This window comes from Agelaius tricolor, unplaced genomic scaffold, assembly GCF_023055355.1.
Source record: "Agelaius tricolor isolate 1412-34295 unplaced genomic scaffold, bAgeTri1.0.p SCAF_1, whole genome shotgun sequence".
Lineage (NCBI taxonomy): Eukaryota > Metazoa > Chordata > Aves > Passeriformes > Icteridae > Agelaius > Agelaius tricolor.
In genome coordinates this window covers 8404381-8420103 of record NW_027269261.1, presented here as the reverse complement: position 1 = coordinate 8420103, position 15723 = coordinate 8404381, and the positions used below count along the sequence as shown (strand labels likewise).

The 15723-nt window shown below is 40.3% G+C and overlaps 1 protein-coding gene across 4 annotated transcripts in view; it reads left to right on the top strand.

The window, feature by feature from the left end:
- Positions 1 to 15723, top strand: part of MACROD2 (mono-ADP ribosylhydrolase 2) — an 850774-nt gene that overhangs the window by 770088 nt on the left and 64963 nt on the right. For all 4 annotated transcript variants that reach the window (XM_071422251.1, XM_071422242.1, XM_071422232.1 and 1 more), the window contains 2 exons: positions 708 to 789; positions 14751 to 14792. In XM_071422251.1, the coding sequence (XP_071278352.1) occupies positions 708 to 789; positions 14751 to 14792 (124 nt within the window). The remainder of the gene's footprint in view (positions 1 to 707; positions 790 to 14750; positions 14793 to 15723) is intronic.

Here is a 15723-nt window from a genome sequence, read left to right as displayed (position 1 = left end):
TATTTAGCTTTTTAATTATTTTTGGTCTGTTTCAGAAAAGCTTTTCACGTACAGTGATCTCCCAAAAGAATTTATTTGAACTCATTGGTGGGTGGTGCATACATTATGGGCTGTGGTTTCATTGATATGCTCAGCCTCGCTAAGTAGATGGCATATTAAATGTTTTATTTACCCTGTGTGCTACCTGTCATCTAATCAGCTTTTGTGTTTTTGCTGCATTCTATTTGTATTACAGTGAGAATAAGTGGTTTCATGTAAATTAAAACCACATGAAACCTTTTAAAGCCATTTTAAAATACTAAATGGGTTTGCAAATAGGTTTGTTGGACAAGGATTGGAAAAAGAGCTCTTTGCTTACCCATTTACTCTTCTGTATGCTTATTAGGAGTCCCCACATGACTTTTTCATCAAACATTGCATCCCAGTTCTCATCTGGAATGCCAAAGTCATTTATACTGTGCTCGAGAGCAGTTTGCATAAACAAGAGGCAGTTAACAAAGAATACAGTTGTGAGCTGTGATTGCAAAGGTTATATTATAAATTACAACACAGATGTACAATAAAGTCAAGACATGCAGCCCTGTTTTCTTGTTTGCCTGAAGCATAAAAGCACATTGGCTTAAAAGTTTCTTTGCCTTTATTTAGACTGTTGTTGCCGACATGGATGATCGTGATGCTTTCACTGTGAATCATTTTGTTTCTTACAGGTGGATCGTATCATCTTCTGCGTCTTTTTGGAGGTTGACTACAAAATTTTCAAGAAGAAAATGGGCGAGTTTTTCCCTCTAGGTAGGTGTAGTAATCCAGCACCATTTGACTTTAAAAAAGCACGCAGAAAAAATGCAACAGTTGGCATCTCTTCTTCCTTCCAAAGCCAAATACTGAAATGTGAACTTTCTTCAAAGATCAGCTGCACATAGAGGCTCTGATCCTGGACAAATGAAGACATTTAAAATGTGTGAACCATTTAAGCAATGTCTAATACTGCTTTTGTATGCTCAGTACAGCTAATCTCTTCATTCCATGCTGTAGGTGTGTCTTTTCCCAAAACTTGGTGCATGGCACTGGCTCTCCTGACTCCTGAGAAGGAAATTATTTGCACTAATGTATATAGCTCCTAGTGTATATTGCTTTTCCATACACTTTGTACACACTTTGGTCTTTCATTAACAATGCTGGTGAGGTTGCTCTGGGTCTGAAAAGATACCACAGGGGTTAAAGCCCAACTGTGTCTGAACGAGGAGTTTAAACTTGAGCTGTCCCTGTGTAAGAATGAGTGGGAGAAAGATGGCTCTCACTGGAGCACTTGGGAAATGTTAGCCATTCATCTTGGATTTCACACAGGAGGTTGCTTTCTAGATTTAAGGAAACCTGGTGGATAGAAAATTTGCTAATCCCCCTCCTCCAATAAACCTGGGGTTTTTTTTTTATCGCACATCATTAGAAATCGGCTCTCTGTAATTTTATCAACCCTAAAACTCCTCCCATTCTACTTTGCTTTGTGCTTACATCAGTCCAACTATGTGTGAAAAGATCCAGATTTTAGTGTTCTGTTTTATCTCCCAGTACTCCCCATGCTGTCTGTCAAGTGGAAATGGCCCTGGAGTAATAAGAAGCAGAGCTTTGGTGTGTTCAGGAGTTCCATTAATTTCACAGGACTGTGTTGTCACTGTAGCCTTAGTGGTTTTTTCCTTTTGTTCTGTCTGGTAGCATAGAAATTGTGATATTTTTGTCTAATCTCACTAGAACAAAGCTTTTTTTGTAGATGACTTTGTAATTGCCAGTTTGCAGTGATTGGCAGCTGAAACTTAAAGACCTATTGAATTATTCAGGTAGCATCAAATGATGTCTAACCACTTAATAATATTCTTGTCTGGAGCCCACTGAACATGCATTTCAAGAAGCTGCATTCATATCTAATCCATTCATTGGGTGATTTTAATTTTTTGTCAGCGTACCCAACCCAAAGGATAAAGTGGCAGTACCCTGCCTACTGCTGCTGGCTGTGTTCCTGCCCTTCAGATTAAGTGAGAGAAGAATATAGCATCAATTTGTCAACAAGTCAAGATCATTAATGCTCACTTTCATCTCTAAGGCCTTGGAAATCATGTGTAAAGCCTGGTATTATTTCTATAAATGTAAAACCCACCTGGGTTTGAAAGTTTGAGAGACAAGATGCTTCAGAGCTGTATCATGACAATCTCAAAGGCAGAAAGACAGCAAAGTGGAAGATTTATTTCATTTGGTTTTTATTTTTTAAACCTGACATTACTTAACTCATTTCTACAAAGAACCTGCGCAGCTGGGTCTTTTGTTATAGAAAAACATATAATTTCATTACACCACATTATGTAGATGATCTGCCATACCATGGTTTCAAAAGTATGTTTATTCTCATGTATGTAAAGGTTTTATGATTTTTTTTCTCAAACCAAAATTGGGATTCTGATATGTGACCATAGAGAGGTGATCATGGTAGGGACCCTCTAAATCCAGTGTTCTGCATACGTGGCTATAAAAATGTTCGTCCAAAATTTACAACTGTCCAGAGAAAGTTTAGTTCTCAGTATCTGAAATTCAGATAGATTATTGTAGGATTAGATTAATAAAATGCTTTAGGACCCATTTTCATAGACTCCTGGTTGCAATTTTTTCATAACTAATGATTCTGATTTTGATATGCCTTAACGTTACTGGGTATCTGCTGTCTGATTTGCCAGAGCCTTAAAAGGAACCTGTTTAGCTCTAGAACTTTATTCCTGATGCAGTGAAGGATTTCCTGGGAGTGGATCAGTAGCCAGGGATTCAGGAAGGTTTTATTTTTGTGTTTTAGTGTCTTTAGATCTTCAGCTTGTGAGGAGACAGGGACAGGCAGGACTTTCCTCCCAAATCACTCTCCTGTAGTGTCACTGGAGAGATGGTCAAGATCTGGGTCTCTTTCGTGGAGTGCCCTGACCATTCGTGTACAGTCTCAGCCTCTCTTTGCCAACTTGAAATTACACTTTTCCAACAGATGTCAGCTGAAGTCAGCCCCATGCTAAACTGCCTCCTGGTAAGAACTTCAGCTGAAGGTCTGGATGGAGATCACCAGCTGATCATCATATCTGCCTTTTGTCCCTTTTTTCAGCTGTCTGGGGAATTGCCAGCTGCATTTAACTCAGCAGACCTGGACAAGTTACCAGCAGGCTCTCTCTCTGTAGAGATGTCCCACCTCTCTGCAGGACTGGTTTCCTGCACAGAAGACTTTGCTAACATGGTTCTGTGTCAAGGAGTTAGCAACTGCCTCTACCTTTGGCAGTAAATTCCTGATATTTTGACTTTGGAAGAAATGCATGAAACTGGTGGTTTTGTTTTGGTTTAAAGGAAATCTATTAATTTAGTGAAATTAAAGTATTTAAGGATAGACTTGCCCTAAATTTGAATTGATAGGATAAACACCTAAATTTGAATTGATATCTAAACACTCACAGGGGAGAATAACACTGAAGTATTTATTCAAGCTTAGAGAAGAAACATCAAGGCATTTTAAAAGTGCATCTTGCATTTAGAAACATTGTGAAATATATCTACTTTAATAGATGCGGACAAAAATGCTTAGAAAGAAGAATATATTCATAGAGTTATATACATAAATAGTTATTACTTTAAACCCACTGCATTAATAAATCCAAAAAGACATGCAAGTGCTTGAGCTAGGTAATGAAAGTGGTAATGAAATGAAGCTAGAATTACACCTCAGTGCATTAGAGTAAGTGGAATATAGATATAGGGAAATTGTTCCATTAGTTGAACATATCATTAGGCCTATTTTGCAAGTGGAATGCCGAAGAAATTAGTCAAGTAATAATATTGATATCAAGACAACTGCCAAGAGTCTTGTCATTTTCAAACTTTAAATATATAGGGGGAAGAGATAGACTTCGAAGCAATGTCTTGTCTTGTCTTAGCAGTGCAGGAAAGTTGTGCAGTAACTGAGCAATTGTAACTGTCTCAGCATTTCCAATTCAATCTCAGTGATTACACAACCCAATCCAGAGCCAGCATGCTCCAAGAGGGAGCAGAGCACCACTTATCTTTGATTCAGACATAGGTTCCCATGTCAATGTTGTCCAGAAAAGTCCTGGCTTGGTTAAGTAAAGGGTACTTGTCAAGGCAGAATTTTCTATTGATCCTCTGAGGTTTTGCTGAGAAGATTTTTGTATATTCTAGGAAGAAAAAAGCAATAGAAAGAACAACTTTGTTTGCTTAAGATGGATCATTGTTTTAATATATTAAACATTGCCACAGTGATGGGGTTTTTTTTCTTTTTATTAATTGAATCCTATCTCTTTGTGCAATGACATAGCCCAGTTATTCTCCCTTCACCTGTGTTGGAACATTCTTTCTAGTTAAACTGAGAGAATGTCTTTCAGGCAAATAAAATATCTTTGCCTGCAGTTCTGGCTCAAATGTGTAGTTCTTACATTGCTGGATTCATTGCTATTAGTAGGATGAGTGAGTTTTCTGGGAAAGGAACTGCTACTTAGATCATTTTTTCTTTTGGAACGCATTGTTTCTTCTAATAGAACTCTATGGAGTCCAGACACCAGGCATTGCTTTCCTTGCTAACTAAACATATTTATAAGACTTACCAGAAAATTGAATCCCCCTTGAAAAGCTGGATTTGCCAACATTTACCTTGGAATGATACATACTTCTAGGATTCCATGCATAGGAGGAAAATTAAGAGCATTTGTAAACAGTTGCCAGCTGGAGCAAAGGTACCTTTTTTCTTTTCTTCCTGTATTCTGTGTACACAAAGCTACTTAATATGTCAGACAGATAATCTTGTAAGGACCTTTGGCAAATGCTTACTTTTCATGGTGGCTGTCATATATTATAAATGGTTTATCTTCAATTGTAATGCTTAAAGTATTTCTAAATCTACCACCTGTTACCAGTGGATTGGAGAGGAGAAACATTTTTTTCTGAAAATGTTTTTTAGATAGAAATAGTGCTATAAAAGGGATGTCCTGTGAAGCTGCAGCATCCAAGGTTATTTTACTTCTTGACACTTTAAACAGAGTAACAAAATCACTTCACTAAAACATTGCAAAAATTTTTGAAGGAAGGATGTTTGCCCTTTCATTAAGCCAGTTTACAGATGGAAGGTGCATGCTTTTAGACTTGTGTCCTTTTAGAGCTAATGAAAGGATGCTGAGCCCAGGAGTTTGTCATTGTTGGGGTTTTTTTTGTTTGTTTTTCTTTTCTTTTTTGAGCCGTTATCAGTTGATGTTAGGAAAAAGAGAGATTGCTTCATCTTGAGAAAACTTTTTCTTCCCTCTGTTACAGGCTATGATATTTAATGCATTTTCTGCTTTCATCCTGGTTGATGAAAACACTGTTTCCCCTACCCAAACCATATGGATGAGAGCTACTGCCTTATAATAATTCTCCTATTACTTCAGGAGGGTGCACAGCATCCCGCTTGCGCATAAAATGTGCAAATATATTACAATTGCAGGGGAAATTCATTGTTAAGAGATCTCCCAGGCTTGGAATCAAATTGGAAACTGTCTAAATGGCTGAATGAAGGCCTTTGTATTAAAAAGGCCAATCTCTGCACTAATACGTGAGCCAACTCCTAAGCAGGGGCTGTAATTTCTGTACTGGTGTTGAGAGGCATCGCTCTCTCTGCTTACTGTGGCAGGCTGCACTGGGGCTGGAGCACTCCTCTGCATGAGCAAAGGAGTTGTAAGTTAGCCCTTAGCAAGTAATCCACTACCAAATGGATAATTCATCTGATAAATTTAGCCTCTCTATTTGCATTTGCAGCGTTCACGAGCCAATTCGTTTCCATAATTCATCACCTGAATGTATTCCACAAAATATTTTTCATGGGCTTTATTTTACTCTGTGGAGAGGTGCCAAGCAGTTAACTGGAAGTGCCCAATATCCTTTATGGGAGGTTTCACCTGGGCAGTGATTTGCCTCATAAGTCACAAGGCTTTGGTTTTCTGACTGGTTCAGGCTGGAGTACAAAGGGGCACCACAGAAATGTCCCTTAGGGGGTAAGATTTGGGGGAGTTTGATATCTCTTTGGCTTTCTTCTCCTGATCAATAAGGGCCACCCTGAAGGCTTTGGTTGCAGCTGCTTTTCCTGTCTCCATGCAAGTTTTCCAAGTTGTCTTCACAGCTGATGAACTCACAGGGTGAAACTGGAAGCAGTCAGACCATCCTATTACTTTCTTCACTGCTTTCCCTCAGTAAGCTTGCAAGGTGCTGTTTGCTGTCTTGCTTCCCTAACCCCATCGTTCTGATGGAGCTGTTGTATTGGGTTGCTTAGGGGACTTCGATTTCTCTGCCTCGTGAAACTTTTGTCTTGTCCCTTGGAGATGCTGCTTGGCTTTTCAGATAGTGACTGTGCTGTGACCATGCATCCCTTTCCTTTCCAGAGCTGTGTATCAAGCCATTGAAAGCATAGCAGGGTACCCCTCAGTATTTTTCCAGCCTGCTTGGGTTCCATGCCAGCATTTAACATTCCCCTCAGATTTCAAGTCCTGTGTTGAGGCAGGGATGAGTGAGGATGTTTTGGTGGGTGGAAGACAGCAGTTCAGTTTGGAGAAGTTATGGCACACTGATGTTTTCATGTGGGTGCAAAATGCTCTCTGTACCCCTTTGAACTGTCTTTATATTGGAGGATGTCATACTCAGATGGCTCCTGCAAGGCCCCTTGTTGAAGGACTTGATTCCAAGCAGCTGGGGAGAAGCACAGCCCCACTGTTTCTCCTGGTGGCTCCTTGGCCCGCAGCAGTGGAGGATTCCAAGGAAGCACTGCCCATCTGGGGAAGCTGGAAGAGCCTGTGCACTAAAATAGGATACTGCCTTTGCTCTAGTTCTCTCCCACAGCACCTTCAGACCTTGATCAAGTACCCCACAGTGTAAATAGGTTGCAGTAAAAAATGTTGTCAATCCAGAAGTTTAAAATAACCACAATGTCTAAAGTACTTGTCCGTTATGAAACATGTCTGAAAACAACTTACCTCAGAAAATCTCAAGGTCACTTAAATGTGTCCATAAACCTGTAAACCAACATTTTTCTATGACTTTCTGTCTTTATTTGCCAGGGTAAAGACTGTGCCAGTCCTACCACTCATTGGGGTTGTCTGTTTTGCCCATTTTGCCAACACCTCTCTCAATGTAGTGCAGGAGTGATGCTTGAGGGACAGAGTTTATAGTTGATGGTTCAGATTCTGTTTTCAGCATCTTAGGAGATAATGCAGATCAAGAAAGGGGGTTCCCAGCACCTTCCATCATGGCAGCGGGTTTCCAGAACCTAAAAAAAGTTTATGGGTAGTTTCCCTCTTCCTTTTGAATCAACATAAAACTTCCTGATATGATCTCATTTTTTGAGAATTATTTTCTGGCCAACTGCTGAAAGACAATTGCTCTAGACTTTGTGTGTTGCAAGTACTGGTCACCTAAAGACGTGGTTTGAGAGAGGCTTGTCATACTGTCTGCACTATGGTCTGGAAAACCATTTACCTCCTCATTCCTGCTGGCAGCAGTGTCACAGCTTGGAGCAGGGCATGGATCAGCAATGGGACCATAACCTATTTAAGTGCTGCTGTCAGGAGCTTCTGCTTTGCTAAATGGAGCCTCATCTTCTTTGCTTCTTTGCATCTTGAAGGGATTTTTCTTGTCTCCTGCTATGAGACTGGCAACAGAGCCTACAATCCATCCAGAAGTTTGGGAAAATGGTTGTTTCTGTTTTTCTCCTCTCACTCCAAATCCATGAGCTTTCCAGTTCCTGGGAGACACCTGGGTAGGAGCTGCATTGAAACAGCAAAGTGGCAGGTGGATGGAGATGCCCTTGAAGGCACAGGGGTCATTTAGATGCAAGGATCAGGATGCTGTGCATGACAACAGCATGGAGGATCACAGGAAGATGATGAGCCTGGTAATTAGAAAGGTGAATATGGAGTAGATATTTACCATCTCTCGTAACACAAAGAACGCAAGGTGTCCCAGGAAATGATGAATCTGGAAGAAAACAAGCAAAAGGAAATAGTTTTCCACCCAACATACAGTTAGGATCTAAGAGTACTTGAGACAAGTTGCTGCAGAGCCTGTAGGTCTTAAATACGGTTTAAAGAAGGATTAGCTCAACCAACAGAAGCCTGGTGCAACAACAGCTGTTAATCTTCATGGCCTCTGTGTAAGCTGGGGCTCAGGTGTGACTGAGATAGAGGAGTGTGTTGCTGTTCTCTTCTGCACTCAGCCTGGATGCAGCATGGATGCCTGCACCAGAAAATGAGCAAGCAGCTTTTTCTGTACAATACATGCTGTGAATGCATCTCTGATCAGGGATCTTTTCTTCCTACTCTGTTGGGTACTGTGGCATCTCATTAGAGCATTCCAAATGCATTTTATGTCATCATCAAAAAAATATCCTGTCCTCTCTGGCCACGGGCTCCAAATGACTTCATGTGCTCAACTGCTCCTTATTTCCAAGGAAGCAGTTAAATTTTGGGTTGTCTCATTTGGTTGCCTCTGCAACCAAAATCAGGTTACTGATGAGATTTTGTTAGAAGCTTGTATTTGCAAATGTACGACCATATGCAAAACATGCCATTTTGTGTGTGACTAGTAGATTAACACCCAATTTAGCACTTGTGTGAACAAAACTTTGTTATTTTCAGTATTTTAGGCCAGAGAGGAAATACTGAATATGTTGGTTTTTGATTTTTTTTTTTCTTTGAAACCTGATACCTGTTTCCCCAGGGAGTGCCTTGTTCCTTTTATGTAAGGTAGAAGCAACTGGAAAACAGAAGGCCAAATCTGATCCTGGTGTGAGAGCCATTTCCTTCACTGGACTAAGGTTGTCCAGTTCCCTCACTGTGGGAATAGCAGTTTCTGCACATTCTTTGTATGCAGCTGAGGTTCATATGGTTTGTTTGGTATGTGTTTTACAGCAGATCAGGTGATACAGTTCATAAAAGAGGTCACTGATGTGATGACAAAAAAGCCACAGTGCCTGACTCTTCAGGAGATTGGTAGTGAGAATTTCTATTTGATACGGCTTCAAAAACTGCAAACACATTCTACATTCTGTGAGGCTCCAGTGTGGTGAGACTGGTGTAACTAAGCAACACAGGAAGGAAACTGCTTGCAGTGTGGCCAGGATGTACAGAGTGCATCAGTGGAAGTTTCTTTACAATTACACAACAAAAATTTAATGAAACTTGCTCAGTATCAGGTGGAGGTTTATGTAGTATGCTCTGTATGCAAGATTGCATAGAAGTAGGACCAGAAGAAGTCCTATTTTTACTTCCAAAGCAGAAGAATGCCCTTTTTTTTTTGTTAAAGATCTATTTGTTTTATCTTTTCCTTTTTTTTTTTCCCTTCATCTTAGGAGCACTGAGGATGAGGAAAGGTTTTATATAAAATATAACTTTTTACTAGGAGAGGAGAAAAGAGTCAAGCCTGCTTTAGTTGATCTCAGAGATTTCCAAACCTGCTTTTCCTCAAAGAAAATACCGTCCTTTTTTGTGCTATTTTCTGTCACATTTCCCCAGTGGAGAGCTGAGTTGGAGGAATCAAAACAAGTAAAATAACTTGAGGTTATTGCAAGCCTCATGTGTATGCTTGGGCCTCAAGAAACCTTCCTTGTGGCTCCTGTGCTACAACAACTCTTATGCTGAGGTGGACATAAAGCCTGTACACTGTTGTGAAGCTCCTTTTGGGGATCAGCAGTGCTTGCAAGCCACCAAAATAAGTGATTTTTCAGTTACTAGGAATTGTAAATAGATTAAATGAAATACAATTATAAATCTCCCTGAGGCTGTGAAGGTAATCGTGGAGCCAGGTGGTTGAAGCTTCGGGATAAAATTTTAGCAAGAGAGGTGTGGGAGAGAGAAATATGGACAGTGAGAACCTGCTTGGTCTTTTCAGCTGCTGGAAACCTGATATTATCATGGTTTAGAGGGTTTGCCTCAGGTGGGTACCCTTGCCTGCACTGCTGGCTGCTCTGAGACTGGACACAAAACGTTTTTCAAGACTGACCTGAAATGGGATCCGTTTTCCTCCAAGGTGTGAGACTGCTGCACTGCTCCTCCTCCTCTGTAATCCCAATGGAAACAGTGCAGCAGATCCTGGAATACTTGCTAGGGAAATGCTTGAGAGTAGAAACACTTAGAACCAGACCCCTGTTTTTACATTGCAGATAAGCTCAAAAGGATGGCTGAAGCTTTCAGTGCTGAAATTTTGGGGGGTGGGGGGGTTTCCCTTGGTTTGAGCTTTTATTTTAAGACATCAAGTCTATGATCACCAACTTGTCATTTCAGCCTCCTGCACAGCTCTGCCCATCTCATTGCTCTCTTTGGCAGAGGAGAATGTTCATGCAAGCTGCAGAGGGGGTTTTTATCCATTCCCACAGTGCCCTCCCAGTTCTGCCCTGGTTGTGGTCAGGACATGGAGCCACGGTTGCAAGGAAGAGCAGACTGAGACATGCAGGTTGACAAGAATTGGGGAAACATCTGGAAATCAGGAAACTGCAGAAAATGCTCAGTAAAAACTAAAATCCTGAAGGATGCAATTAGGCAGCTGAGGAGAGATTAGAGGGAGGCAGGGAGGGGCCAGCAGCATGCAGTGGTGTTGGGGAGTGCCAGCAGGGATGCAGGAGCTGAAGGCAGATGAAGCAGCAGCCTCCTGCAGCACAGATTTTGTTCTCATGTAAGGGTTTTTTCTCAATGTGCAGTTTGTACAGTGCTGGCTTTCTGCACGTTAACATGAAGGAGAATGCAAATGAAGCAACAAGGAGGAGGTGGTTTAATGGCTTTGGGGATTAGTGGTGGTATTTAGAGCCTTTCACCTCTCTGTTCCTAACATAAATCTTAACACAGATTGATGATTTTAGCCATCTGGCTTGTGTTTGCTTGTATGCCACGACTAGGGAGACAGGGAAGGAGCCTGACCAGCAAGGCAAAAAGCAAAACAAAAGGATCTGACAGAAGGCATCCCCTTCTCCCGTGTCAGTAAGAACAGATATGGTGCAATTATTCCAATTCCCAGAGCTCTGCAGATAACAAGGGAGAGGGCAATGAAAGAGCCACAGGTATCACTCAGTGTATGACCCCAGCAGGGAGCCTGTGGCTCACACAAAAGCTTCTGCTTTGAGCACCTTGCTCCCAAATGTAAAGCTCTCTGATCTTTAGAGATACAGTTACCTGGATAGCCTGGGAGTTAGAGGGAGACTTTCAATCATAGGTTGACTTTCAACTGTAAATTATTTTATACTTGAGTAGAAACTTCTCCCACACATCACCCATTTAGTACCTTACTTTTATGTTCTGTACCTGAATTTATAAACTGGAAAATTCTGCACACATTTTGGATTAGAAGGTTTTCTTGTCTCCTAAGCCTTCTAAATATTGCTGTGACTTTTCCTGGGGATGAGCTGACCCTTTCTGGTAGTCACTGTCAGTTTTCCTCTCACTCCAGACTGCAAGGTCAGTCATTCCTTTTCTGGCAAAGTCATCTTGGTAGAACTTCCTAAAATCCTGGGCTTTAATGGGGGAGAGATGAGAAAGGTCATTGTTCTGCTTCTCTGGCCAGAGGAGTAACCAAGTGTGGGTAGAGGTGCACACACACTGGAGCATGTTTTGCTGGTCAATTATTTTTCTACAGCTCTCAAGTGAGGGTGAGAGGTAGAGAGGATCTCACCTCTGGTCTTTCCAGTGGGGGAGTTTGGACAAGAAATATTGACAGTATGTACTTAGGGAAATGTTTGCTACTGTCAAAGATTCACTCTAAGGTTCTCCTGTAGTTTTATCCAATTTTTCTTTGGGATTGACTGTCTGTGGTGCATATTTCAAACCAAAACAAATCTTTCAAAGGCTTCCTCTAGATGGGATAAGAAATTGTATAGGAAAATTTTTTTTTTCTTAATTAAAAATTAAAAAAAACTAAATAAAAGAAAAACAAAACTAGGTATAGCAAATATAATTTATGGTAATGTTGGCACTGATTTTGCTTTATATTAGACACATAGAGCTTCAGTAAAAAATATTTTTACTTATTCAGAACCAGTAACCAAGAAACTGCCCTTAATATCATTCTTTTCAGGGGGTAAGTAATGCATTTTGGATATAGACTTCTAAACCACTGGTTTTTATCTCAAATAATTGGTATTGGCATAGAGCTCTGTCAGCTAAAAATGGTGTTTATCACTTCAGCCAGCCACACCAAGGCCAGTGAAGGAGAATATTTTATATTTAACAGGGAAATGCTTCCACCAGATGGATTAATAGTGTGAGAGTAATAATTAGAGACACATGAAGTGGCTGGGGATTGCTGTGTGCCAAAGTGAAACTCAGGTTCATACCTAGATTGGGGTAAATTTTTCAAAGGCATCACAGTGACTCAGAGATCATATCACCAAGTGATTGAGAGCCCAGCTTCCATTTTCAGAAATGATGCAGAGACTTCATTGCCTTTCAGCAAGCCTTTGGTACTTTTTCCCAAAAAAAACCCCAGCCTTTAATTCAAAATTAGTTCACAAAAGCAGTCTTTGCCTCTTCATAATTATATTGCATAATGACTTCCCTGCTTTTTAATAACATCAGATTTCTTGTCTGTGTCCATTATCACTAGCTTAGAAACTATTCTGTTGCTTTGGGAATTTCATATTCCAAGTCACTTACAGAACTATAATTAAGAACTTCCACAGAAGACCAGGTGATATATGTATGTTAAGATTCTGCTGATTTAGTCTCATATCTTAGATTAATTTAAAACCTTATCATGCTGGTTTCATTATAAATGCTTCCATGGAAAGAACATGTTATTGGAAACTGAATAATTAATAATCTCTATGTTGCCAAATATTTTCTGAGCAGTTTGTTGAAGAATAGCAGAACTCCAGTTGAAAATCCTAGCTCTGTTGAAGCCAATGACAGAATTCCCATGGGCTTTACCAATATTTTTCATTTTCTTATCTTAATAATTACTTGTCAAAGCTCCTTAAACTTGTATGTTGGAGATTAGGATTTTTTCCTTTTGTTTTCTTTCTCGCTTAGGAAATGTTCTCCCATTTGTTGCTAAGAAACAATAACGACTGGTAGGTAGGAGAGGAAAAGGATGCAGCCACAGAGGAGGGGTGCAGCTGGCTGCTACTCCCTCACCTGAGGGGTCTTCTCTTGGGAAGGCCAGAGTTTCCAGGAGGTTTTGGGCCGGGGGAAGGGGTTGGGCACAGCCTCTAGCTCCTCTCAGCTCTCACTCTCCAGGGGCAGAGAGGCTGCAGTCGCTCTGGGCAGAATTCGCCACCACTGGGGGGTTTTGGCTCCTGCTGATGCCTCTGGCTTTAGCCTTTATGTTGTTCAGATTCTGTTCTGCTTTAGGCTTCATATTAGGGGATGGTAAGCTCTCTTCACAGAATAGGTAGACAAAGCAATTCCTTCTCTAGCTGGGGACCCAAGGACAGCTGATCCAGAGCTCAGGCCCAAGAACATAAACAAGAGAAAACAAGAAGGATGGGAATTCATGGGCTAAAGCTGTAATTGGACATTAGTTCTGTTAGGAAAATTAATCCACAAACATCAGAGGTTTATGGAGACTTAAGAGTCCTTTTACTTTATTTGAATAAAGGGAGAGGCCATGGGGGATTCCCCTGGGGTCTCTCAAATTTTTGGAGGACACAGCCTCCCTTTTTATCCCAATTTCCTGGCTGCATTTCCCTTCTCTCTTTCCTCATTGGCTGAGGCACTTGAGAGGTACAGACTTCCTGATACACCTGATACCAAAGATATTTCCCTCTAATATATAACCCTCCCTTTTAATTGTTAATTCTTATGGAATTTAGGGGTTTTTCTTTCCCATTGTTTCTTTCATCTTTCAATGTCTAATTTCATTTATCAGCAAACCTAAAGTTTATTTGTAAAAGCAAATATCTTTTTCCATTCATCAATCAGTGGAATCCTTCCCATTGTTTCTTTTATCTCCCAGTGCTAGTTTTGTCTACCAGCAGACCCACAGCTTGTTTGTAAAGACAAATCTGCTATTCTTCTCAGTTCCAATATGCTAATGGACCAAAACTTTTAAAAGTGTGAGACCCCATGATTGGTCATCCATTTTGTGGCCATTTTAAGTTGTGCTGCCCAAGGTGGATCTATTGAGACCTTTTTATAATTTTTTTTTTTTTTAACTCAGCAAAACAACTTGAAAGAAATTCCTTTGCTACCAAAATGGAACTTTTTGCGAAAGGTATCATCTTTCCTTGTCTCTCATCTAAAGGTTAAAAATTATCTGTTCCTAGCTAGCCCAAGTTTGGTCTTCACAGATTCATTTTGTTCTTAAACCAATTTTCTTGTCTGGCCAATATTTAGTAACTTCCTTATGTGGTTTTCTATTAGGGTAGCTAGTTCTCATCTTAACATAGCCAGCTGTTCCAGGGAAACCAAGCAAACTGAAACTTGTCAAGTAAACCAAAAGCTCTACAGTAAAGAGAATGGAATTTCATATTATACCTGTCTTTATTTGCAGAATTTTCTAAATTATGCAGACTTTTACTCCGTCTTTATTCCCTGCATTACCTGTATCTGGTAGTTACCAGTATCAAAACATTTCTCCCCATCCAGCTCCAGATTTCGCTGTAAAATGTTACACAGGAGGAGGCAAACTAAGATATGGGCAATTTGAAACATGGAATGTTTCATTTTAGATGTTTGCTGGTATTCCCAGTAACCTTTTTCTTTCATTTTTTTTTTTGACAGGCGATGCTAATGAAGAAGGGCCTCAGCTGAGTGAAGAGAGAGGTGAGGAAAGAATATTTTATACTAAAATATATCACTTCTGGGAAGTATAAGCCAAACTGAAAAAATTCTAGAAATTAATTGCCTTAGTCAAGATAAGCAATGCTAATCATTATTGCCAATGTTACCACAGTCATCTCTGGTTTTTACACAAAATTAGGGTGAACCATCCCTGATAATAAATAGTGCATAGTAAGACCAGCTAAGACTACTTTTTTAAAGTCATCATCTTATGAGCCTCTGGGCAATATTTCATTCCTTCTTATCAATAGCTAGTTTGAACATGAAGGGGAAATAATAACAATTCTTCAGTCTCTTTGTCTGTAAAAAAAGTATGAATAGAGCAATTATTGAGTGATTTGCCATTCTGAATAGTGGCAGTGATATGTTTGCAATGAAAACAGTAGCAAAACTCTTCCACAAACTCTTAAATACACTGAGCTTGGTCAGACAATGGTTCAGAGGATTTTTTCCTGGTCCTCATGGTTTACTGTTTAAAACAAGTGTCACCGTTGAGGGTTTGTGGATGACATGAAATGGAAATGATGAATAGGTACAAGGGGAAGAAACCAGAGGAACAAGAAAAGGAGAGGACAGAGGATCAGATAACTCCCGTGAGGACGAAAGCTTCCATTCAGGAGATTCCTGCTAGTTTTTTCAAGGAAGCTTCTTCCAGTTAATCTTGGCCAGTTTTTTCGTAACAGACTTCCACCACAGCACCTTCTGATACTTCCCCTCCCTCATCTGGAGGTCCTCAGTGAACATCTCCTGTTCCATATGGATTTCTGAGCAGTGCATCTCCTTTCATGTGCAGAGTAGCTCCCTGTACTCCTCTGCCTCTCCCTCCAAACTTCCTTCAAGGTCTCTGTGACCCTGATTCCATCATGGTCCCTGTGCAGGAACATCCAGCTCTCTTTATGAAAACATAAGGAGT